Source organism: Asparagus officinalis, chromosome 2 (genome assembly GCF_001876935.1).
Source record: "Asparagus officinalis chromosome 2, Aspof.V1, whole genome shotgun sequence".
Classification (NCBI taxonomy): domain Eukaryota; kingdom Viridiplantae; phylum Streptophyta; class Magnoliopsida; order Asparagales; family Asparagaceae; genus Asparagus; species Asparagus officinalis.
In genome coordinates this window covers 82,955,236-82,981,953 of record NC_033795.1, presented here as the reverse complement: position 1 = coordinate 82,981,953, position 26,718 = coordinate 82,955,236, and the positions used below count along the sequence as shown (strand labels likewise).

General features: G+C 35.5%; 4 protein-coding genes across 4 annotated transcripts; 2 read left to right on the top strand and 2 right to left on the bottom strand.

Moving 5' to 3' along the window:
* LOC109831438 (DUF724 domain-containing protein 5-like) lies at nucleotides 2–2,261 on the top strand (the record flags this gene model as incomplete). The annotated part of the gene is made up of 3 exons (XM_020398760.1): nucleotides 2–31; nucleotides 112–185; nucleotides 1,183–2,261. Coding segments are annotated over 3 exons (945 nt in total), but the record flags the coding sequence as incomplete, so codon positions are not given.
* Nucleotides 3,237–18,153, top strand: LOC109831895 (protein REDUCED WALL ACETYLATION 2-like). Its single transcript, XM_020399368.1, has 16 exons — nucleotides 3,237–3,373; nucleotides 3,563–3,654; nucleotides 4,042–4,179; nucleotides 4,274–4,330; nucleotides 4,419–4,491; nucleotides 14,218–14,376; nucleotides 14,818–14,967; nucleotides 15,343–15,598; nucleotides 15,696–15,814; nucleotides 15,908–15,994; nucleotides 16,083–16,171; nucleotides 16,416–16,478; nucleotides 16,606–16,662; nucleotides 16,763–16,859; nucleotides 16,936–17,091; nucleotides 17,875–18,153. Exons 1-16 carry the CDS (start codon nucleotides 3,341–3,343, stop codon nucleotides 17,878–17,880), a joined length of 1,632 nt encoding a protein of 543 aa, XP_020254957.1. The 5' UTR covers nucleotides 3,237–3,340; the 3' UTR covers nucleotides 17,881–18,153.
* On the bottom strand, nucleotides 21,073–24,994 carry LOC109831437 (acidic leucine-rich nuclear phosphoprotein 32-related protein 1-like). Its single transcript, XM_020398758.1, has 4 exons — nucleotides 24,901–24,994; nucleotides 24,674–24,794; nucleotides 23,722–24,073; nucleotides 21,073–21,647 (listed from the first exon to the last, which is right to left on the bottom strand). Exons 1-4 carry the CDS (start codon nucleotides 24,992–24,994, stop codon nucleotides 21,363–21,365), a joined length of 852 nt encoding a protein of 283 aa, XP_020254347.1. The 3' UTR covers nucleotides 21,073–21,362.
* Nucleotides 25,266–25,628, bottom strand: LOC109831436 (ctenidin-3-like). The gene has a single exon (XM_020398757.1). It carries the CDS (start codon nucleotides 25,626–25,628, stop codon nucleotides 25,266–25,268), a length of 363 nt encoding a protein of 120 aa, XP_020254346.1.

The window sequence follows — 26,718 nt, the reverse complement described above, 5'->3', positions numbered from 1 at the left end:
TGTGCCTGAACTTGATCGTGAAGGAGATGAGGTTTTTATAAAGTAGCACAAGTTTATTTTCCAATTATTTCTGGACTTTTAGTGCATGATGAAATGTGCTTCTTTTTCCAGGGAGCTGGACAATATACAGCACGAGACAAAATAAGGAAGAACTGCATAAGGATCATAGATCCACCATTGGAAGGTAATAACCATCTAAAATTAATATATTGGGCATAGCTTAATAAACATAATTCATTTGTGATGGTTGCAGATTTGGATTTTTAAGTTGTTATTGTTACATTTCTTGGAATTTAGCCAAGTTAATAGAAACATGGAACTTTGTCATTTCAGCAGGCTTAGGAAATTGATGCATTATGCGAGGCAGGATTCAAATGTCCAGATCTGCAAATTTAAACGTCAAGGGATGATGAGGTGCCTATACATTATAAGTGGATTTATTTTTTAAGGTGTGTTGCAGATTAGCAGTCTGCAGTATGCAATAATAAGTAGCGTTAAGGAAATAAGATCCAGACTCGTAAAGTTGGTTGTTAGGTAATATATCTTTTTAGGTATATACTTCTGAGTTTCTAGGTGAAGTGGTGTCAAGCTTTTGGAGTATGTTAATCGATTTTATCGTACTACAGGGAAACTAATTTAGCTAATTACCATAAGCAATATACAATTTCATGACAGCGAATAACAGTCTCTTAGTGTTTAGACATCATGTTTAGTAGGTTTTCATGGTGCTGGAGCATCAGGACACCGAATAACAGTCTCTTAGTGTTTAGACATCATGTTTAGTAGGTTTTCATGGTGCTGGAGCATCAGGACACAAACATTGCACGCAAAAGCACAAACACATCATGTTTAGTAGGTTTTCATGGTGCTGGAGCATCAGGACACAAACATTGCACGCAAAAGCACAAACGGAATTCTAATATCTTTATTCATTATTTCAATCACATGGTCAAGATGGGAAAAGAGTAAATGAGACTGTTCCAACTTTAGACCCTGGTAGTCTGGGACTATATATTTCTTGATTTTTTTTCTTATGTGCAGGGGTTTCAATAGGAACTCAAGGAGGCATTACTGAAGGACTTTCATCAGCGATTTTTTTTCTTATGTGCAGGGGTTTCAATAGGAACTCAAGGAGGCATTACTGAAGGACTTTCATCAGCGCTGTGTGTTGTGTGCAGCGATAGTTTCAATAGGAACTCAAGGAGGCATTACTGAAGGACTTTCATCAGCGCTGTGTGTTGTGTGCAGCGATAGCGATGTTGAGGCACAAGAATTGTTTAATGTGACAAGTTCTTCGGATAGTAGTTTGGTTGAAACGTCAACTTCTAATGCTCAGCCTAGTGAGGCACTAGATAACATTTTTCGTTCTACTGAAGGAGAACACTCACCAAAGAGCGTTCCGGTGGAGAAATCTCCGTCACCAGAGCAATCAGCATTGCCATTTGAGAAATGCTCCCCAATGTGGGACTCTTTTGAATCCATGGAAGCATTTCGTGTGATGCCTCAACGACCCCATTTTCGCCCCTTGGAGAAATTATGCAAAGATTTTCGCGAAGGGATGGCTATTGGTCTAATGGTGACTTTCAGCAACTTAGTGAACAACATCGACAGGTTGGCCATATCAGATTCCTTTCACAAGTTTGATGGCATACTGAAGACCCTTGATCATTTGGAGAGATACGGTTTCGATGTGCAATGCATAAGAGCCCGCCTGTTGGAGCTAACAAGGCTTAAAAATAACCAGGATCGACTTGCTGATGAGGGTTCAACGTTGAAAATCCTGCTTGGTAAAAAGCAAAAGAAGAACGAGCAGTTAAATAAGCAGATTGAATCATTCAATAACGTGTCCGAGGAGTTAGAAAAATCTCTTACTCGTTTGCGCGAAGAGAAGAGTAATATTTTCAAAAGGAAAAGAGAGAATGACTCTGAATTGCATAGATTAGAAATGGATTCGAGAAGAATTGAAGATGAACTTTTATCTGCTCAACATGATTTTGAGGCCGCCCGTCGTGCTTTGTCCTAGAATTTTCTAGGGTAAGCAGTGGCCTCTTTTTTTTTTTTTTTTTTTTTTTTGTGATGTGATATCAATATACTATCTCTGTGTTGTATATTGCTTCAGCATGTATATTTTACTAGATTATGCTCACCCATTCCTTTGTTAGTTTCATCCTCATGCCCCATCCCCATGTTGGGATTATAACATGAAGATGAAATATGTAATGTATTTTCAATCATCATCATCATCATCATTGTTGTTGTTATAGTATGTGAGCTCACAATTGGAAATCCAATAATGAAGAGTGATGGGATAAGAGTACTGTATCTGGCAGTAGATTGCGCAAGCATCTGCATTCATGGTTCGTATGGTGGAAAGCACGGCAAATAATGAATGGTGATTATTTCCTCCACATTTTTGTTTTCATACGTATGGTTTTTATTCCTCTATTCATATTCGAAATAAACATGATGCCGCAATTATTGCAATTTGCTGATCAGGTTTGGCCAAATTTTGTTTCCTTTCCCTTTTTTTTTTTGTTATCAAAATATGATTGAGTTTGTATAATTTGAAAGCTACGCCAAGCAATAATGCTTAATCCAATAATGCCAGATTTTTTTCTTAGGATTCTTTTAAGATTATTGCCTTGGGGAAGAATTAACCATTTGAGCTATATTACAACGTGTTAAGATCAATTTGCTACTTTATTATGAATACCGTAATCCGTATTCGTATCCGTATATGATATGATGGAGGTTTAGAGCCAACATATTTGTACTCGTTAGGATGTTGATACGTGCATCGATGCATAAAATACAATATCCGGTTCCGTATTCGAATCCGAACATATGCATCCATCGAACGATTCAAATTTTTTTTGACCCCCTGGATATGAAATTATATTATCAGAATGAGAATGGTGAAAGAGGGGGTGACAACTACACTATTTCACTTGCATTACTTATACAATACAAGAGAGATACTCTTTACCCTTATTAAAAATCCTTAATCTTATTATTACGAACAAATATCTAACGCATAGAGAAGCCGACCTCATGCATATAAGAATAATACAGGATATGAGATATCAACATCACGTTGAATTATTTTATTAACACGTGACGGGACAAAAAGGAATCTTTAATGCCGAAGTAGGTTTTTGTCTTATATGTCAGTCTCAGTTTAAGCTACGTTGTTCCGTCGTTCCCTTCACTCGTTTAAAAGTTGGGACCTCTCCGCTCTCTGGCCCAGCCAAAAAGAGCCCAGCCTGGACGAAATTTTCTTCATTTCCTCTCTTTTTTTGGGCGATTTTTTTTTTTTTTGTGAAATGCTCGTCAATGCTTGATGGAAATTTCGAAGCCAATTACTCGAGGACAGGTGAGACGAACCCCTTTGTCTTCTCGAAGAATTCGTTTTTAAGGGATTCTTAGGGTTTTTTTTTTTCTAGCTCGTTCTTGGTGAAAATCCTGAATTATTTTGTAGTTCACTGAAAAAGATTTGATTTTGGAAGCTCATTGAGTTGTTATAGCTACTAACTGTTCTCTTCTCTTTTTTTTCGATGGAAAGGTGTCTTTTTTGCTGGGTTTTATCCCATTGTTTATAGCGTGGATATATGCTGAGCTCCTGGAGTATTTAAAGAGAAGAACGGCGTCCAAAATGTAAGCACACACAGTTTTTTTTTTTTTTGTAATTTGATCGAAATTTTTAGTTTTTTATGTATTGGATTTCGATTATCCTGGCAAAATGTGCATTCCTTTATTTGTGCTTTTGAGTGTTGTGGGACAGAACCCAGAGCCAAAATTTTTACTTTATTATCTTTAATCTCTTATATTTCGAGGTGTGATGGTCTAATTTAATGGCAGAAACTCTAATGCTAATATGGGTGAATTCTTTGTATTGTATATCATTCTTTTTTTGGGTTGAGACCTCTTTGTGTTATTATTCTTGCAAATATGTATTCCATTGTTAGTAATTTTTGCTGTAATTTCTTAATTATGTTGTGGTTTAAGTATATGGAATTTGGAAATGTGATATAGTATTTTCAGTGCCAGAAATGATGACGGAAATGTAGGCGAATTTGGTATCGGTCCATTTAGGGAAGATGCTAATACTCACTTACTAGAGGATGGGCTACTATCCCCATCTTCGAAGACTCGGACGGCAGAAACACCCGCCATTTTCCGGTGCCTATAATTACTAAATTATATTCTGAAAATATTTAGTTGTTTGCTTGAATCTTATTACGTGTAATTTGCTTCTCTCTGTGGAGCTGTTCAGATTCCTTGTGTTGGATAAAGATTTCTTGGTTGAACACAGATTGACATTGAGAGCAATGTAAGCCGAGATATTTTCTAAGTTTTTGACAATGAAATTCTTGTTAGATTGCAACTCAAGCTAAGGGTTCTCGATTATTATGTTTCAGGTCAGAGTTTGGAGCTTTCATGGTCTTATATTATCTGTGTGACCGCACGGATCTATTTGGAGAATCAAAAAGGGTGAGCTTTTATTAGCATTTTGAGATGGAGTATTTGAAGAAACATTGCACCATAATATTATTCTATGTAAACCTGTTCAGTATTAAAAAGGAAAAAAACTGAAATTTTGTCCTCCGAGAATGCAAATTTTACCATATATATAACGCCTAGAGTGTTAAAGACGTAAACAAGAGGATTGAGAATGAGGTACTGGTGTCTAATCCTTGAAGGGGCACCAAAGGGTACAAACTTATTATAAAACGAAGCTATAAGTGAACATTTAAGTTAGAATAAAAAAAGATAAACTCATCCTAAATTTGATGAAGCAAGTCTTAAGTGCTTTTAAGTAGCCTTCAGTCCCTTATTTTGTGTTACCTTTATTGAGGTATTCTATTATGAGTTGTTGATGGCACTAGGTGGACCGAACAAAGTCATTTAACATGTGTTGAAATTAATGCCATGACCTTAGCTAGAATATGTTATGTTCAGCCAAAATAGCAGAAAATGGAAAAGAAAACTAAATTCACACTATGTTTGGGAGTTCACTAGGGAAAGGGAAGGGAAAGATAAAGTAGGAAAAGTGAAGGTAGAGAAGGGAAGGAAAATTGTAATAAAGGGAAGGGAAGGGAAGGTAGAGAAGGGAAGGAAAATTGTAATAAAGGGAAGGGAAGGGAAGAAGGGGAACTTAATTCAACTTTTTTGAGAGTTCTAATAAAGGGAAGGGAAGGGAAGAGAAGAATGTGAACTTAATTCAACTTGTTTGAGAGTTCTAATAAAGGGAAGGGATGTGAAGGGAAGGGAAGAAAATATATGTAAATTTAACAAATGAACTTTCATGTTAGTAAAACATTTTGACAACTAATAAATGATAAAAAAAGGTGAAGTTCCATACTTAGAAATTGATTGTGCATCATCATCATCATTATTATTATTATTACTATTGGTAATGCCTTGCATATTCCTAATACACAAGCTTATAAGAACTTACTTTCAAAATAAAAGTAACATACATAGACTTTGTAGGAAACAACCTACAACATAACATCACTAGCTTACAAAATAATTTAAAATAAAATATATCTATATAAAATAACATAAGCTTTATCAAAATAACATGTGATAAGACAATACACAAATTAATTATGAAACCAGTAGAATCATTATATTATATTATAAATAATATATTATATATATAAAAAATATAATATATAATATAATATATAGTAAAAAACTGGATCTGGTATAGATGACAAATCCCCTCACATTCAAGGGCAACCCATTATTACATGGGTTGAGGATGTGGGATATGCAACATTATTAATAGTAAGATGTTACATCTCACTCAGCACAACTTTTGTGCTTGTACCAGATACAATTTCTCTCTCTCTCTCTCTCTCTGATTATAATATAATATAATAATATATATATAATAATATTATATATAATTATATTATATATATATATATATATTATATAGTATATATATATATATAAGAAACTTATTAACTTAATGACATCCACAAATTTCTATCCATTGATTTACTAAAGTCGTGCTCAATGAAAGATTTTTCATCAATGGATAGGAAACTAGATGGATTTAGTCTCCACTTAAAGTCTATTTTTCCATAATATAAATATATACTATAAAAAAATATATAATATATATAAATATATATATATGGTCCTTATTTTATACGGAAGAATATTAATATTTAATTAATTCAAACCTAATTTAATAAAATATGCATAGCAAACAATATTTTCCATCATTGTTCAAACCTAATCACCAAAAAGTTTCATATATAATTAATTTGTATCTAATTTAATAAAATATTCCAAAAAGGTTGATAATGGCTCTGTGGCTTGGCATAGCATATGTTTGTACTCGTCAACAAATTTGAGAGTACATCTCTCCACGATAGTTGTTGTATGCAAGGGTGAAGGCTCTGTAAATAAACTGTATGCAAACCATCAAAGTAAGTACTTAATAAATCCAGTAGAAGGCAGAGACCATTCAAACTTTGAGAAAAATCACTACAAGGCTTCTAGGCAAGCAGATGCCAACAGAAGACAAAAATTATCACAGCACAAGATTGACAAACTTCCTTAATTTAGGAGATTGGCTTGAGAAATTTGCCCAAATTTGTCAAAATTACTAGATTTCTGTAATTCACCCAAATTTGTCAAAACTACTAGGTTTGACCAAAAGTCAAAGGGGAAATATACATGAATCAATGCATCTATTACAGAATACAGATAGGTCAGAACATGAAAAAAAATAAAAATAAATAACTGAAAAATTAAAAATCGAAAAAAACCTGAAGCGACCACAAGCACATGATGAGCAAGGAAGCTAAAGTTGAAGCGGATGATGAGGGCAACAGAGCTGGAGGAGATATCAGAGCTAGAGTGCCGCAATGGAGAGGTGAAATCGGAGAGCAGAGAGAGCGAGAAGGGGGGGGGAGAGCAAGAGAGAGAGAGAGAGGGGGGAAAAAAAGAAAAAAGAACGATGGCTGAGATGTTAGGGTTTGGCAATTATGTCATATCCATTCATTCATTTTGATGGAGGGAAAATTTGTCTCTATGCCTTAAAATTTTTATCCTCATTTTTCTTTCTCTCTGCTACCGCCTAATTTAGGGGAGGGTGCTGGTTCTTCATAATTTTTACGAAAACTTTTCATCTTCTTCCCTTCTTTATCCTTTTGATAAAACTCCCAAACAGGATTAAATTTATAATTCTCTTCTTTTCCCTTCTTACCTATATCAGCACAGTTTTAAAGAAACCTAGTCTAGAATAATGATGTATATCGAACAGTTGTCATCGCGCATAAAATACCTAAGCACCACAAATTTAAATGACTTTAAATGAATTAGTATGTGGAAAATATTTTATATGTACTTCAAATATCCGTCCAATAATTTATTCATGTCCTAAACTTGCCAAATTTTTGTGCACTATAAACCATGATTTTAACCTTTTTTACCAATAAAAAAATGTCAGCGCGTAAAGAATATTTTATGCATACTCCAAAATTCCGAAAATTAGTTGGACTATAACCTATAATTTTGCCCGTTTTCGAACAAATCACAAGTTGTCCCATATAAATATTTTATGTAAACTCCAAAATTACCTTATGATTTTGGCCGCTTTCGACCAAATCACAAATTATCTCCCACATAGAATATTTTATGCACACTCAAAATTTTTTGAATTTCTAAGTGTTATAAATCATGATTTTTATTTATTTTTGACAGAACAACAAGTTGTCATCCCGCATATAGTATTTTATGGGCTAAATTACTAAATTGGTATTTTTAGCACCTCTTTAGTGTTTGCGTCAAAAGTTGGTCTCGTTGTGGAATTCATTATATCTTCGATCGATTACAATAAATTCAAAAGAGATAGTCTTTTTATAAGACTTCTTTTACACAACAAAAGGAAGATTACAATTTTTTAGAAACAAACGCATGATCGTTGTTTGGATCACTGCTTTCGTGGGATCTTTGCCTGTGCCGGGGGTGCGTTAGCCCGTGGACCATCGATTCACAGATTCTAATTGAATCGTGAAGGCTTTTGGATATTCTTCTTCGTTTATCGAAGTAAGAATCTTTAAGCGAATATCTTATCGATGTAAGATGTTCACTCTTTCAAAGATCAAGTCTGAGCTTAGATCTCTAGGAATCGCCAAAAGCTTCTTGAGGATGTTTGTGAAGAAGGAAGACTTCTCTCCTACTCTAATTCACCAAAAGCTCAAGTCTCTATGCCCCAATCTGTCCTCTGTCCTTTATTTCGTGCCTAGGAAGGGGTATTTATAGGGGTAGGAGTACACAACAGTTGAAACGGGGATGAAACAACTGACCAAGTAACTGCCATTTGGCCGCGACAGCCAACACTGCCGCGGCTATTGGCGCGGCAGCATGGACTGCAGCGGCCACAGGGGCAGTTACCAGCACGTTCCATCGTGCTTAAAATTGTTTTCCCATGACTTTTAACCACCTTTTTCGTGGTTTAACTGCTTGTCCACGTCAGCACACGTTCTATTGATGATGTGTATATTGTTCTTCTATGTTGTCTCACTTCCTTTGAATGATCCCCTCTGATTAAGAGACTGGTGTTTACCACTTTCTCTTTGTCTTGAGTGGTATTTGGATGTCTGTAAGCATTTTTTGACGCCTACATTTAGCAGTTTAGTATTCTTTGTTTCCCCCAATAACTTTTTGGTACTAAAAGTCTACCAAATGTACAATTAGGCATTTTCCTTACAGCTAACCATAAAATTGGAAGATAAAATGCATGTGATCTTACATGATTAGTTTGAGGGATATTAGAACTTCAATGTGCTTGTGTTTAAATGAAGTCACATGCATTTTACCTACCAAATTTTATCACCAACGGCAACGAAAAAATTGCATAATTGGACTTTTAGTGGACTTTTAATATTAGAAAGTCCGTCGGAGAAGCAAAACATACCAAACTGGTAAAAGGGTGTTAAAAATACCATTTTGGTAATTTAGTTGTATTTTAATACATATTCAAAAGTCTAAAATTTCACTAGACTACAATCCATTATTTTGACCATTTTGACAAAATGATAAATTACCGTCTGGCATAGAATATACTTTGTGTACTCCAAAATATTTTGAATTTTATAGGCTATGTCACATGATTTGGCCATTTTCGACCAAATTACAAGTTGGTCATTTTCGACCAAATTACAAGTTGTTTTGTGTAGAAAATTTAACGCATACTAAAAGATTCCCCAACTCTTATGGAATATAATCCACGATTTTTGCTATTTTTTAATCAAATCACAAGTTGCTTTCCTTCGCATGGAGTATTTTATGTATTCTAAAATTTTCAAATTTATGTGGTCACCCATAATTTTGGTCATTTTTTACGAAATCACAAATTGCCAACGTGCATAAAATATTTCATGCATACTCTGAAATTTTTGAATTTTTATGGATTATAATCCATGATTTGGCCTTTCTTGGTAAAATTACAAATATAGATGCATACTCTGAAAATCCTGAAAGTCTATGGTCTATAAGTCATGATTTTGGTTTTTTTGACCAAATTAGAAATTGTGTCTTGCTTAGTATATTTTATACGTACTCTAAAACTTCCAAAATCTAGAGAAGTATAACAGATGAGTTTGGTCGTATTTTGACCAAATCACAAGTTGTCCCACATAGTATTTTTTATGCGCGCTCCAAAATTCCAAAATTTTGTGGACTATAATCACTGATTTTGGTTGTTTTTGATCAACTTACAAGTTGTCATCTAAGATCGGATGTTTTATGCTTACTCCGAAATTCCCTAATATATGTGGACTGTAACTGTGGATTGTAACTCATGTTTTTTACCCTTTTCAAACAAATTGCAATTTGCTATCCCGCATAGAATACTTTTATGCGATGCAGGAACTTGTCGGGTATGGGTGCGACTTCATGATAAAAGTATCTAGGTATCATAGACTTTAACCCATGATTTTGGCTATTTTCGACAAAATCACAAGTTGTTGTGCCACATTGAGTGTTTTATTCATATTAAAAATTTGTGAATTTTAAGTGGACTATAATCGATGATTTTGGCCCGTTTTCATCCAAACCATATATCATCATCCTACATAAAATATTTTATGCATGCTCTAAAATTCTCAAATTTTTGTATACTATAACAATGGATTTGGCCATTTTAGTCAAACTAAAAGTTATTGTCTCACATGGAATATTTTATGCATACGCCAAATTTCCAAATTTTTGTGGATTATAAACCATAATGTTTACTGTTTTTGATGAAATAAAACTTGCCACCCCACTCTAGAATATATTATGTTTACGCTAAAGTTCTTGAATTTCTTTAGACTAAAATCCATTATTTGTTTTTTGTACTGTATCACAAGTTTTCCTTCCACAGAGTATTTTTATGCATACTTAAAAATTTTAGAAATTCTATTTATTTTAATACATGATTTTGCCCATTTTCAACCAAATCACAAATTGTCATAAGACACAATATTTTGTTTATAGTCCAAAATTACTAAATAATTTTAGCTGTTTTCAACCTAATCTCTAGGTGATCCATCACAAAATTTTGTGTATTAAAAAGTTTCTGAATTTTTATGGACTGTTTAGAGGTGGTTTATGAATTAATTGATGATCGAAGGTGGTTATTGTGTAGTGATCCTATTTTAATGTGATTTTTGAGAGAAATGACTGTTTTTTGCATACTCCTAATTTTTCCAAATTTTATAGAGTATAGCTCATGATTTTGAGCATTTTGACCAAATTACAAGCTGTTATCTTGCACTGAATATTTTATTCGTACTCTAAAATCCTCAAATTCTTGTGGACTATTATCAATAATTTTGACCTTTTTTCCAAATCACATGTAGTCATCATGCACTAAATATTTTATGTATATTCTAAAATTCCTGAATTTCTATAGACCATAACCTATGATTTTGACCGTTTCTGACGAAATCACAATTTGTCATACTGCACAAAATATTTTATTACTATTTTGAATTTCTTAAGCTTTTGTGACTATAACACATGATTGTAGTTGTTTTGGGTCAAATCACAAGTTGTCCATATTTTATGTGTACTCCAAAATTCCTCAAATTATGTGGACTATAATTCATGATTTTGCCTGGACCTAATAACATATTATTGCCCCACACCTAACAACATATTATTGCCCCCTTAGAATATTGTGTACTTCAACGTTTTTGAATATCTATGGCTATAATCCATGAGTTTGTTCCTTTTTTGGTGAAATCACTTGTTGTGCACTGAATAATTTATGAGTACTTTGATATTCTTGTAATTGTGTGGACTACCAACTCATGATTTTGGCTATTTTCGACCAAATCACAAGCTATTATTTAGCATAGAATTAGAATATTTTACACATCCTCCGAAAAAATTCTATGGATTATAACTCATGATGTTGGTCGTTTTTGACCGAATCCTAAATTGCTAACGCACATAAAATATTTTATGCTCTGGAATTTCCGAATTTCTCTAGACTATAACCATAATTTTGGTTGTTTTCAACCAAATTACAAGCTATTGTCTAACATAGAGTACTTTATGCATACTCAAATATTTATGAATTTGAGTGGACTATAATCAATGATTTTGGTCGTTTCGACCAAATTATTAATTATCATTCCACGTAGAATATTGTATGCGTACTACGAAATCGTCAAATTTTTGTGGACTGTAACAATGATTTTAGCCTTTTTGAACTAAATCACAAATTGCTATCCCACATATAATAGTTTGTGTACTACTAAATTCCTCAATTTTGTGGACTATAATCCATGATTTTGGTCATTTTCGAGGAAATATAATATTTCCATCCCGCATAAATATTTTACGCATACCCCAAAATTTAATATATTACGTGTACTCTAAAATTTTTGAACTTCTGTGAACTGTAATCCATGATTTTGACTGTTTCGACTAAATTAGAAGTTGTTGTCCCTCTAAAATAATTTTTTGCATACCAAAAAATTTTGAAATTTTGTGGACTATTACCGATGAGCTTGGCCATTTCCGACCAAATTACAAGTTGTCTTGCATAAAATAGTTTAGCCAAAATTCGTGATTTCTTATGGACAGAAATCACTATTTTGACCACTTTTGACCAAGTCACAGGTTTTCAATCACATAGAATATATTTCATGTATGCTCAAAAATTCTCAAATTTATATGGACTATGACCCATTATTTTTTACCGTTTTGAGCCTTATCAAAAGTTTCCTTCCCGCATAGAATATATGTGTATTTTGAAATTACCAAATTTCTACTGACTATATATAATGATTTTGCTGGCGTTTCAATCAAATCACAAATCTTCATCTCATATATAATATTGCATACTCTAAAATTCATGAATTTTTTGTGGACTATAATAATGATTTTGACCATTTTCAAACAAATTACAAATTGTCGTCCCCCATAAAGTATTTCGTGCACACTCCAAAATTTTCGAATTTCTTTGGACTATAACTTGTGATTATGATATTTGTCGTTGAAATAAAAAATTGATACCCCGCATAAAACATATTATGCGTATGTGAAATTCTTTAATTTTTGTGGACTTTGGTCCATGATTTTTCATTGTTTTCGAGCAAATCATATATTGTCGCTCGGCATGGAGTATTTTATGCGCAATAAAACTTTTTTGTAATTTTGTCGACTACAACCTATTATCTTGGTCGTTGTTGACCAAATCAGTGAAATCACAAATTATCTTACTACACAGAATATTTTATAGTTAGTTCAAAATTCCTAAATTTCGATAGACAAAACCAATGATTTGGTCATTTTTCGATTTAATCGCAAGTGGGAGCTATTTTACCTGGGTACTTCTATCATGAAGCTGTACCCGTACCGCACACATTCTTGTACCCAAACTTCATGGACACTCCTTCAGTATATGCATACTTTTATTCAAACTTGTAAATTATATGATATATGTTACTTAAAATACTTTCCATACACTTGGATATATATCCTACACTTCACGTCCATTTCTTGAAACTCGATAGACGTGTGCCGGGTTCGTTTTAGGCCAATGAAGTTCAAAACTACAAGCTTAAAGGATCGATGTATATGAACATTCCAATTTATAATAGTCTAACATAACTAAAAAACTTTAAAATGTGATAGGAATTTTAACTCCAATGACACGTAAAATGAAAAAAAAAACAATCTCATGTACATTATTGATTTCAATACATATATGTAATCGTGTCCCTATACCCTACATTTTAACAATTTGCTGTCTTGTAGCCAAACCCGCACCTGTACCTGCATCTGTTTCCATGCAACTTAGAGTGGGAGTCCTTCATAAAATATTTTGTGTACTCCAAAATTAACCCATAAGTGTGAACATTTTTGACCAAATAACAAGTTGTCGTCCCCTATAGAATATATGATGCATTCTATGGAATTCTCTAATTTTTACGAAATAGTACCTATAATCGTGACTAATTGCGACCAAATGTAAGTTGTTGTCGCACATAGAATATTTTATGCGTACCCCAAATTTTCCAAATATTTGTGGCCAATAGGTCATGATTTTGGCCGTTTTTGGCCAAATTACAAATTTCCGTCCCGCATGGGATATTTTATGCGTACTCCAAAGTTTTTGAATTTCTAAAGACTATGACCCATGATTTTGTCCCTTTTTGACCAAATGTTGCTGTCCTGGATAGAGTATTTTATGCATACTAAATTTTGTTTTTCAAGATTTTAGTGGATTGTAATCCATGATTTTAGCTGTTTTCGACTAAACCACAAAATGCCATCACCGATAGAATATTTTATGTGTACAAGAGTTGAAGTAACACTACGACTGTACTACGCCATTTATATGTTATGTTCAGCCAAAGTAGCGGGAAATATTAAAGAATGATAAAGTCAAAAGCTACCCAGACTAAATAGTAGATGTGATGCCAAACCCATCAATTTTGTCCAATCAGAGTCAGAAACCAAGTACTACTGTCTAAATTGAACTCCTAAATTGAATACCGCTAAGTATAACAAAATTCATATACGAAGCCCAACTGCCTGTCAGATAGAAGCTTGTAGAATGTTTTCCATGCAGTGATTCTACCATATCACTGTATATAATATGCTCCAAGTTTAAGTCAATGTCTTGCAAATTCTCTTTGTTCATTATTATTTGTGATAGATATGGCCACCATACTAATAAATGGTCACTTGCAGGTGTACAACAGGGACATATTCTTTTTTCTCTACTTTCTTTTGATCGTCGTGGCAGCAATGACTTCTTTTAAGGTCCATCATGAGACGTCCCCAGTTTCAGGGAAATCTATACTTTATCTTAATAGGCATCAGACAGAGGAATGGAAGGGGTGGATGCAGGTGAATTATACTCAAACATAGCTTTTTTATCGTAGAACAGAAAAAAAATTAGTTCTATAGTGAGATGCTTTTATATTCGTGATTCATGACTTTGCTAGTTTACTCGTCTTGCTTAGGGCTATTTTTTCCTTGATGCTGCATAAATTGTTTAAATCAGTACACTTAATTATCTTATACATGGATGTGGTGGATTAACTATTCTAGTAACTAACGGCTTCTTGGTTGAACTCTAGAAATAGCTGAAAGATTAATCTTCATTCTGGTATAACTCCGAAGCATGTTTGTCAACGTCTCCAATTTCTTGGAAGAGAATGCCCAGCTGATATGTTTTCCACTTTGCTCACTGGAACATTTTTTTAATTGACAGTTAAACCTCCAATGGTATATTTTCTTGTTTGGCCTGCAATATGGGTTTCCTCAGACTGTTTTATATTTTTGCAGGTACTGTTTGTGATGTATCACTACTTTGCTGCAAAAGAAATCTACAATGCAATCCGTGTTTTTATTGCTGCATATGTTTGGATGACTGGATTTGGAAACTTCTCATACTATTATGTTAGAAAGGATTTCAGCTTGGCACGGTTTGCTCAGGTGACTGACAATCCTTCTAACAATTCCGCTCCTCAAACTTTGTTTGCATTCTTCAGTAACATCATATAAGATTGCTAATTGCGGATAGACCCCTATAGTATAGTCCAATTGCGGGTAGACTCCCTTTAGCTTAACTGTTGCAGATAGACCCTCTGAGTGGTTCTTTTTTTTTTCTTTTTTTTTAACTCTTGAAAGGGAAGATTGTTGTTTGACAAATAAACATCCTATGGGTAAAAGAGTCAAAAAAGTTTTCACCCAGGGGGTCTATCTGCAACCCTAAAGCTACATGGGTATATTCTCAATTGGGTAATAGTACAGAGATATATCCATAATTAATCAAATAAAATTCTAACAAAAATGTGTCATATTGAACAGATGATGTGGCGACTTAATTTCTTTGTGGCCTTCTGCTGCATTGTCCTTAATAATCATTACATGCTGTATTACATTTGCCCGATGCACACCTTTTTCACTCTCCTTGTCTACTTCGCTCTTGGATTTATGAACAAATACAATGATCGTGGATGGGTAATTGCTGTAAAAATCGCTGCTTGCTTTTTGGTGATTGCTGTGATGTGGGAGGTCCCTGGTGTTTATGATTTTGTTTGGCGCCCATTTGCATTCCTTTTAGGTCAGTATTTCTCTAAAGAAGTTTCCTTGTATTTTGACTTGTTTCTTTAGTTTCTTTAAGATATGCATATATATAAAAAAATCCACTTTTTCTGCAGCTTACAATGATCCACATGCATCAACAAAATATCCACCGATGCATGAATGGAATTTTCGTGCTGGGCTTGATCGATACATATGGATTGTGGGAATGATCTATGCATATTATCATCCAACTGTAAGTTTTATGGTTATTTTGGAGCCACTTCTTATATTTGGGCATTATTATGACTTTCCTAATTGAGATAACCCTTTTTCTTGTTGAATGTAGGTTGAAAAGTGGATGGAGAAACTTGAGGAAACTGGAGCAAAACTGAGAATATTAATTAAAGCAGTTGTCATAACAGTTTGTTTAGTGGTAGATTTCACAAATCCATGAATCTTTTTTTCCTTTTTCTTTTCTAATTGTTACATCCTTATTTTGTAATTTCCTTTCGTTGTTGTAGGCAGGTTATTTTTGGTATGAATACATATATAAATTGGAGAAGTATACGTACAACAGATACCATCCCTACACATCATGGATCCCAATAACGTATGCATTCCTGTGCCAATTTGTTATACACTCACAAGACATCACTTAAATTCACAAAAACACCCTTGGGCTCTGGGGTGTTTTGCACAAACCCGTCCTGAACTTTATAAATTAGGAAAGAGAAAAAGAAAACTCCCATGAACTTTCACAGTTATATAAAAAACACCTAAAGTTCAGGGGGTTATGTGAAACTTTCCCTGATACTTTTAATACCTCAAACTGATACATTCTGTTCATATTTTAGCATCTACATATGCTTGAGAAATATCACACAACAATTCAGGAGCTGCACTCTCACTCTCCTCGCGTAAGTAAGAAGTGATCTGCCGCTATCTTTACGTACCCCATTATATTCCACGATTTCATTTATGTAAGTTCATATTTATCACAACAAGAATATTTTTCTGATATATTCTAGTTCTTTGCTCGTTCAGGTGGCTAGGAAAAATAACACTCGAGACCTACATATCACAGTTCCACATCTGGCTCAAGTAACAATGATCACTTATTCCAACATAAAGTGCTTGCTTCATTTTTCCCCCTCCTTTTCTTATGCATGAATCTCTAAGACTTTTCTATTACAAATCACAGAACTGGAGGTCCCGATGATCAGCCACGAGCTCTGCTATCCCTTATCCCCAATTACCCTATGCTCAACTTCATGCTCACTACAGCGATTTATGTAGCGGTATGCACATAAAAGTCTTAAATGCATTTTCATATGAGACTAATTTTGATGCCTTTATTTATTGCATTCTTTGCAGGTTGCGCATAGGATATTTGAACTGACGAATGTATTGAAGTTGGCGTTTATACCGAGGGATAATAAGCGCTTGATGTCTAATGTGACTTCGGCAGCTTCGTTTTGTGCCACTTTGTACTTTTCAGCTTGGTTATTGTTATACCTTCTTAAAATACTGGTAAGTAAATTTCTGCTGACCTTTTAGTAGTCATTAACTAGTAAACACAAAAACACATAGATTGATAAAGAAAGAGACAGTAAATGAACGAATAGGTGAATTGATTGGTTTAATGTTTATGTTTAAAATCTAAATAAAAATTTGGTTTCTTAAGGGCTTTTGGTTTTCTGAGTCGGAATGGAATACGTTGATAAAATTCTATGCAAACCAAACAAAATATTATTTTCAGCCATCCATTTTGTCACTAGTAAATACACAAAGCAAAAATTGGAATACTTGAATCTTATTTACTCTAGCTGATGTTGACCAATTTTCCGAGTGGATTATGTGTTACGCTTTAGTAAGTCGAGAAGGCTTCAAAGTCAAACTCTTTCCATTCAAATTCAAAGCTTGACAAATCATATAAAAAATTCACTGTGTTAAACTTGATCCATCATGTAAATTGCTCTAAAGCCAAAACTTCCAAGCTTTTTTTTTTATCTTAATTATCCATGCACTAGCAAGACACAAAATAAAGTCCGCTTTGTATTTTGACTTGTTTCTTTAGTTTCTTTTAAGTAAAATATACCTGATTTTTTTTTATTACAGACAATTCAAATGATGTGAATCAGTTCTAAAGGGATGAATTATTGGGTCCCAAATTTTCCCAAATAATGTACATGCACATAAATCAAGCTCGAAAGCGACATCAAAAATCTTTGTTATAAAATGAGTTATGGACTCATATTGTCAACATAGTAGTTAACCTCCTCCTCCTCTCTGTTGCCTTTGAATCACATGCAGGCATGAAAACTTTCTCCCAAAAACACAAGAGCTTCAGTTTGGTGATGATGATGATCCTGTGCAGTAAAAGTTCAATGAATGTAGAATTGAGCTTATCGTGAGTTTTATGTGTATATAACGTTATCGTCGTCGGTTGTGTGGTCTCTTTTTCTTTTTCCTTCTTTTGTTTTTTTTTTTTTTTGGTCAGAATTGGTTGCCTAGTTTACTTATTACCTCTGTATCAATGTTGTTGTATGATTATATTAATAAATGAAATGTAGCTGTATTATTTGCAAGTTTTATTGTAGAATGTGTGTACAAGCTTTTAAATTTATTTGAAGCAATACTATTCGAAGTTTTTGAAAATAAAAGGAGATCACTTGTCAATATTTGTTGGGAAAACTCGGTCTTTCCCGCCTCGTGAAGTTAAGATAGGTACTTATAAATTAAGATAGTAATGGGAGCACAAGAGTTTATAGTTCTCCAATATGAAGGTTCTTCCACTACACAAAAGAATAGTAAGATTACAATAATTTATATTTTATAAAACTGTCTCATTTCGGTGGCTCTCTCAAGCTATCTGTACGGGTGTCAGCCTTTCGTGGGCCAGAAAAATCTGAGAAAAGTGGGTTTTTATATGTAGCCCACGGGAAGTTGACCAGATTTAGTCCCGCATAAAATTTCTGTGAGAACATCCCTATAAATTATATTATTTATTTTTTGTTTGGGAAAAACACATTTAAGCGAGAGGGTATTTTTGACTCGAGTGCTGCTACAGGGACCCCAAAATAAGGGACCTTGCATGGGACATGTGAGGTGTCACCTCCCTGTCCCGTGATGCACTGTTTATAAATATTACATCACGGGACAGGGAGACAACACCTTATTGGGTCCCTTATTTTAGGATCCCTGAGACATTTTTCTTTTGACTCAACGATGTGCTGCTTTCTTATTTATTCTTTAGGCCACCGGAGCAATATGCCCCACTATATTATTCCTTTCTATTAAATTAATTTTTATTTGTATATTTATATCTTATTTTAGCGTGAAGCGTTATCAACTTCGCCACATCGTTCTCCACTTGCGTGTGTATCAAGAGATTCATTTTTTTTTCTCAATTCTAACATAATAGTTCCCTTTACAACTCATGCAACAACAACAAAAACATCCACTACTATATTAAAATCTTAGTCGGAACCGTAGGATGGGCGTGGGCCTGGCTAGTTCAGGCCCGTTAAGCGGCACCCGTCGGGTTTAACGGCCCATCCAGCCCTCTAGCACGACCCTCCTTTAATGTAGGACACGGATTTGGGCTGACCTGAAGTTTAGACTGCAAACGGGGGTTGGGCCGCGTTCCCGCCTGCGTCCGAACAGCTCCTGCCCAACCCTAAAATTGCGGCGGCGTACCGAAAAGATTGAAGAGTATTTTCCATTCATAATAGCAAAAAAAAGGGGGCCGTAATGAGCATATTGCGTATTTTTCGCACAATTAAAGATCCCCCCCCCCCCCCCCCCCCCCCCTTCTTTTGTTTCTTCTCTTATTTCTAGAAGATTCTAAATTATGAACGAGGATATGATTTCATTCACGATAATTAATATTCACCAACTTCTTATTTGTATAGACCATTCTAATTCATGAATGAAAATAGAATTTGAACTAACATAAGTACATATTCATCAAGCTATTTGTTATAAGAGATTAAAATATAAAATGATAAGTTTCATTTTTGAAATAACTATTAAGTACATATCGCTTTAAATTTTAAATAGGAATTTTTTTAACAACTCCTTATAATTTGTTATGTTTTTGAGAAAAAAGTATTTTCTACAAAGAGTTCATTGATATTTAGTACATAGAAAGCAATATTCTCATGCTTGAATAAGATTACAATATTATATTTTTATAAAATTACATTTTAACTATTTTGGAGTAGGATATAAAAGTTAAGAAACTAATGGAAGTTTAGGGTATTAAAATATAATTTGCTCTTTTTGTATAAAATATAGAATAAATAAGTTTAATATCTATGGCACGTGTAATAATGCTAGTTCATGGATAAAAAAAGTTGCATCCATTCATTCAAAAAAAAAGAAAAAAAGGTATTCCAGACACATCTTTATTGATTTTTATTAAGAATTAAATAGAATTTACAAGTTTTTGTTTCCTTCAAACTTTCTTTTGATTGCAGCTTTTATTTCTAGCAATATCTATAGTTTAGAACAAGGGTTTTGTTTTAATTAAAAATGCCCCCAACTGAAGATTCATCGATAGGCTATGTAAGAGTATTAAAAAAAAAATTATTCAGCTACTTGTGGAATCCAAAGTTGATGATTTGTTAATTATTTGAGTTTTATTCTTTTTGGTTTTTTTCCCCTAAAGTTAATAATTTAAAGGGTAATTCCTAAACACTTTTATAATTAGCACCATAAAATCCAAGCAAGAAAATTAAACAAAAACTAAAATAGAAACTGTTTTTCTCAAAAATAATCTTAATTATACAAAAACCACATTTAATTTTTAATTTTTCATAAAATTAAGGTAATCATACCGAAAATACATTTGTTTTTTAAATTTTCATGAACAATCTTTAAAGGTTGCAACCAGCTACCTCTTAATCCAACTTTCACTAAGGGCTTGTTTGGATTTGTAGGGGGTGAAGGGAAGTTAAGGGAAACTGAGTGAAGGGAAGGGAAGGGAGTTCCCTTCCCCTTGGTTACACCCCAATTTTGGGGGTAACAATTTTTATACTATTAGGGGGTGAATCAAGGGGAACTAGGGTGAATTAACTTCACCTCCTAAGTGTTCCCAAACAAGGTGAATGGAGGTGAATGGTTCCCCTAACTTCCCTTCACCCTCATTCCCCTCAATCCAAACAAACAATAAAAGCCAAAAAGAAACTTAGATTTTTCAATTTTTCACGAACCATCTTTAAAAGTTGCAATCAACCACCTCCTAATTCAACTTTCACTAAAAGTCAAAAACAACCTAAAAAATTTCACATTCAAAGCATATACCTTATATCCTCACAAGAAAAAAATGAGTCACATGTCTTCAATAAGTTTTTAATGATAAATTCTAAGGGTATTTTCAGATTTATAGTTAAAAATTTTGGCTAACAGATAGGTGATTGCAACACAACCCCACTTAAAATTGAAAACAGAAGATGGTTTTATAATAATTATCCTATTTTTATGGTGACTTTCAGGAAAGAAAACAAATAAAAACTTAAAAGGGCAGTAATAATCAGTTTAAAGATCCAAATGGACCTCAGAAAATTCAAATATTACAAAGTACCTAAACATATTTAAGATAATACGCCTACTTGAAAGTTGAAATGAATCAGAAGGCAAACTTAAAAAAAAAAGTACATAAAAAGAGAAACAAGCAATCTAACCTATTACACAGAGCTAAATAAGGACATCATCCCACAAAATGTCACTTCTATCTAGCAAACCCTAACCCTAATCTCCACATGTTGCAAACCAATCATCATGATCATGCATGTCGTCTATCTCTTCGGTGGCCTCTCGTCGTCCTCGTCATCACCACCACCATCGTCGGAGTCATCATCATCATCATCATCCCCTGGCCTCTTCCTCTTCGCAGGAGCAACGTCCTTTCCAGAAGCACCGGCTGCTTCTCCTCCTCCCTCGTCGTCGTCATCTTCTTCTTCTTCGATGTCCTCATCTTCACCACCAGCACCACCACCGTTCTCTTCTGGTTCAAAGTCGCTGGCATCTTCCTCGTCTTCTGCACGACCTACTGGTCGAACAAGGTATTCTGTTCCCATATCCTTCAGAGACGTAACAAAATCAGAGATGATGAAGGGAAGAAATTTTTTTTAGAACGTGTGATACATTGGGGATACAAAAATACCAAACTGAAGAAAGCCCAACATTAGAAATGAAAGCACTGATCAATTCACAATATTATTGCGAGGGGAAAATGTGTGATCAATTCATCTACCGGTCATAATCAACATAACAAGCAAATCCTATATGAAATTGATAGACCATAACATGCAATCTCCCAAGAATCAGGCAAACATCCCTGACATACGTAAGTACTAAGGGTGAAATCATATATAAAGGCAAAGACTTTGCCTTCTCCTATATTTATACTCGCCTATCAGTTAGTCAAACATGACATAAACTTGAGTGATCCTTTCTGTTTACAATGAGACACATATTAAAGGGTGAATTGCAGATAAGCCCCTCATTTATATCTTCACAAGCACTTTTCGCCCCATAACTATTTTACTAGCACCTACCATTCCTAAATTTACATTCCAAAAAGTCTACTTTAGTAGTGATTAACACCCCTCTATTGCTAAGATGGATAAAATCGCGAATACCCCCCACCCTTTTCTTATGAATTAAATAACTGTTTTAAATGAGGGGTGATACATGCTAATGAAAGTATAGACGAGCGCGATTATCCGCAATTTACCCTTGTATTATTAAAGTTTTACAAGTGAAAAAAAAACACAATTTTATAACCACCAGCTGTGAGCCATGAAATTCTTTTAGTTACATTATCGAAAGACTACTAATATTATCAACATCTCAAACACGAGTAAAAGATCATAAATACATAATTATCTCGTTAGGCAAAACGTCAGTACAAACATAATAAATCGTCAAATTTATCTCATACCATAATTTGATAGACTAGCATAGTTATGCCCCTAGTATATTGAAGAAAAAGGCTAAATAGAGCTTAAATACCTTGTAGTTTCACTCACTTTGCACTAATATACCCTCACTTGTCCTTTGACGCATTTACATACCATAAGGTGTTTAACATAAGCAAGTTAATTCCAACATGAAAATTTTCACCAGAATGTTCTTATATGACGCTTGGAATCAACTAGCATGTGTCATATGAGAACGCTCGAGTGAAAATCTTCATGTTTGCATGGCAGATCGTACTATTGTGTCAATTTTAAACAACTTAGGGTACATAAATTCTGCAAGAAAACAAATGAGGGCGTATAAGCGCAAAGCAAGTGTATCCAAAAGGCATTTAAGCGCTATTTAGCCTAAAAAAAACTGTCCTAAAAATGAAAAGAATAAAAAGTTACCAAGATGCAAGCTACTATACACAAAGACTGTCCCAAGCACAGAAAGTAAACTCAACGACTAGAACTATTTTAGTGCCGGAAACCCCCTGAAACTTTCAGACGAAACTTTTTTAAAAAATGAACCCTAAATCTGAGAAATAACCCAGAGACAGGGCGCGAGCAGCCAAGGATGAATGGTTGAAAATTCTTTATAAAAAAAGTACTTGGGCAAATATTAATATAATAACTAATTGCTGCAGATCTACAATAAAGTCAGAAATTTTCGAAGAATTTAACGGATCTAGCACAAATCACAGAGCAACAAAACATTATTAAAAGTTTAATAAATAAAAAGAGAGAGAGAGAGAGAGAGAGAGAGGACGTCTGGAACTGCGTAAACACTAGTTTTAGACCTTCAAATAATAATCAGTCAGAAAAACAAACAAAAAACATTAAATTTACGAACTAATCTTGATCAGATCTGAAAAATCGTAACTCTAAAAATCTAAATCTAAAATTTATTTTAAAGAACATAGGCAAAATCGATTATTCTGTTCAGATCTGCTTCAGGCCGAAATTTAAACCCTAGATTTTCTACGTAATCAGTTATTCTTACAAAAATTACTAATAAATACCATAAAAATCGGCAGAAAATTATTAAAAATAAAAAATTATCAGACAAAATCAATTATTCAGTCCAGATCTGCTTTACGCCCAAATTTAGAACCAAGACTAACTAATTTTTAGATAAATGCAAAAATTACTAAAAATATGAAATAATAATAATAACAACAGTAAAGTATACCTCCTCTTCCTCCTCATCGCTGTCATCATCGTCGTCGTCGTCGTCGTCGTCGCCTCCCTCATCATCCTCATCCCCTTCCTCCTCCTCCTCATCATCATCATCACTTACCGAGTGGATCTGAGGTCCGCTCGGTGGATCGACCTCTTCAACCTCATCATCGTCGTCGTCGTCGTCGTCATCTCCTTCCTCCTCATCGTCATCTCCGTCATCATCATCGCCCTCCTTCGGATCCGTCACCTCTTCAACCTCCTCCTCTTCGTCGTCGCCGCTGCCGTCGCCGTCAAACAACCAACAAACCCCCACCCAAACAACAAAACAACCCACCCCCCAATGCAAAAACCCAACACAAACCCTAAACAAACCAGGAACAACACAACACCAAAAATAAAAAAAAACCAACCACAAACACCAAACGAACAACAACCACGAAAAACCACAAACACTACGCTCGGAACGGCAGGCCAACGCGGTCCTATTCGTTCATCCGCTTTGATCTGCCTACCTTCTTCTTCGCAGATCCCTACCATCCACTCTCGTCCACTCGCAACCTCTCCCCTATACTTTTTTCTTTTCCCTATAAAAATTTTTGCTATAAAAAATAACTATTGTTTAAATAATCCGACATTAAAATCCACAGAGACAAAAATAATGGACAAATAAACAACTACCACCAGGGAACACATTACGACCAAAGCAAAAAAAGCGGGACAAGAGACCAAAGACATGAAGCGCCTGCAAAATCCAGGACCAAATCACAGCAAGCTCTCATTCCCAAACATGTTCTCCGCACTACGGACCTACCGGAAAACTCAACGAAGGCCCGTCCAAGTACTGGCCGCGGAAGCATTCCGCCCGCGGATCCGGTGATACCAACCTGACAGACTGGGAACTTCGACGAACAATGAACGATCCGCAAGAGGAAAGTTAATGTGCTTCGGAACTTCGAACTCACGCACTAAGCAGTCGGTACGAACAACTGCTCACAGATGGGCTTCCAACTTCAAGGGCTAAGAACACGTCATCCCAATCACTCTCACCTTCAGCTATTCTCCGGGCGGAAGCAACAAAGATATCTGAACAAAACCACGAATAAGTGAGATACGCACGGACAAAGCGAAGAGCGAATTTCTCACAAAAAGCAAGCCATAATTACACTGCTCGTTTGCAAATTTGACGGACCAGCGACCTCATATGGAGCCTGTACCTGGCTGAGCACACAGCGACACACACCCTGCCGTAATGGCATTTGCTTTCCCAAGCGATAAGCACTCATATAGCTCTTAAATAACATTTTTTCTTTAAATACATCTGTACTAGCACTTACTAAATCAATATTAAAAATATTTCTCTTTGCTTTACTATTCTAAACTTTTAAAGCATATGTTTAATTAAATTAAATGACCGCAGATTTACATCCCATTTATATATAAAAATTATAAGGAAAAAATCTGCTCTCAAGACCCCAAATCCCAACTTTTGGATATGCCCCAGCCCCCCACTTTCAAACATGTGCTGCTAGCCCCCCCCCCCCCCCCCTCTTTTCTTTAAAAATTATGCTCCAAGCCCATCTCCCCAAGTCTCATGCAAACTCCATACACCAATCCCCCATTTTTACACTCCCCTACACCCCTCCTTCTCCTTATCGTTCCCCCCTCTGCCCCCGCCCTGCCTCCCTCCCCTAGCTTGGCCTCCCTCCTCCCTCCTCCCGCCCTCCCTCCCGCCGTTGCACCTCCCCTGCCTCTTCCTCCGCCTCCCTCCCCGGTGCACCTCCCCGCCTCCCTCTCTCCCCAGCGCCCCCCACCCCGCCTCCCTCCCCGGTGCACCTCCCCCGACTCCCTCAACCCCTCCTCGCCTACCCTCCTGCACCTCCCCCCTAACACCATCCCTCCTCCTCCTCCGGTCCCCATTTGTGCGATTACATTTTATATTATAAAAATTATAAAGGAAAAAATTGCTTCAAGCCCCAAATCCCAACTTTGGATATGCCCCAGCCCCCCAACTTTCAAACATGTGCTGCTAGCCCCCCCCCCCCCCCCCTCTTTTTTTAAAAATTATGTCCAAGCCCATCCTCCCCAAGTTCTCATGCAAACTCCATACACAATCCCCATTTTACCACTCCCCTACACCCCCTCCTTCTCCTATGGTTCCCCCCTCTGCCCCCGCCCTGCCTCCCTCCCCAGCTTGGCCTCCCTCCTCCCTCCCCGCCTCCCTCCCCCGTTGCACCTCCCCTGCTCCTCGTCCTCCGCCTCCCTCCCCGGTGCCACCTCCCCCGCCTCCCTCTCCCCACGCCCCCCACCCCCGCCTCCCTCCCCGGTGCACCTCCCCCGACTCCCTCCCCTCTCCCCTCCCTCCCCCGTGCACCTCCCCCTACACCTCCCTCCTCCTCCTCCGGTCCCCATTTGTGTCCTGCCCCGCCTCCATCGTCGGCGCCGTCCCGAGGAACTTCGCGTGGGCACAATAATGTTAGCTCTTTTCTGTAACATGTTAACTCTTTTCTATAATATGTTAACTCTTACAGCTAACATGTTAGCTGTAAGAGTTAACATGTTACCTGTAAGAGTTAACATGTTACAGAAAAGAGTTAACATCCACTGACATGAGAAAGAGGAGGGTAAATTCGGGATTTAAGTCAGCTGACATGTCTAATCATGAGCTGACATGTCTAATCAACTGCTGGCATGAGCTGGAATCATGATGGAGGGCCCTGAACATATTTTTTTCAAAAAGGAGGGGCTAAAGAACATTAAAAAAATAGGAGGGGCTGGGGCACATTGAAAATTCAAATTTGGGGTCTAGAAGCAATTTTCCCAATTATAAATGTAAAATGATATAGTTTTTTATATAAATAAATAAAATAAAAATAGCAATTAGGATTTCAATAATTCTAATATAATTATGTCATGCCTAATTTCGATTAAGCTAAGAAAAAATATTGCAAATTATATGAGTAAGTATCATAAAAAGATCTTAGAAATATCTATAATACAAAAGGTATTA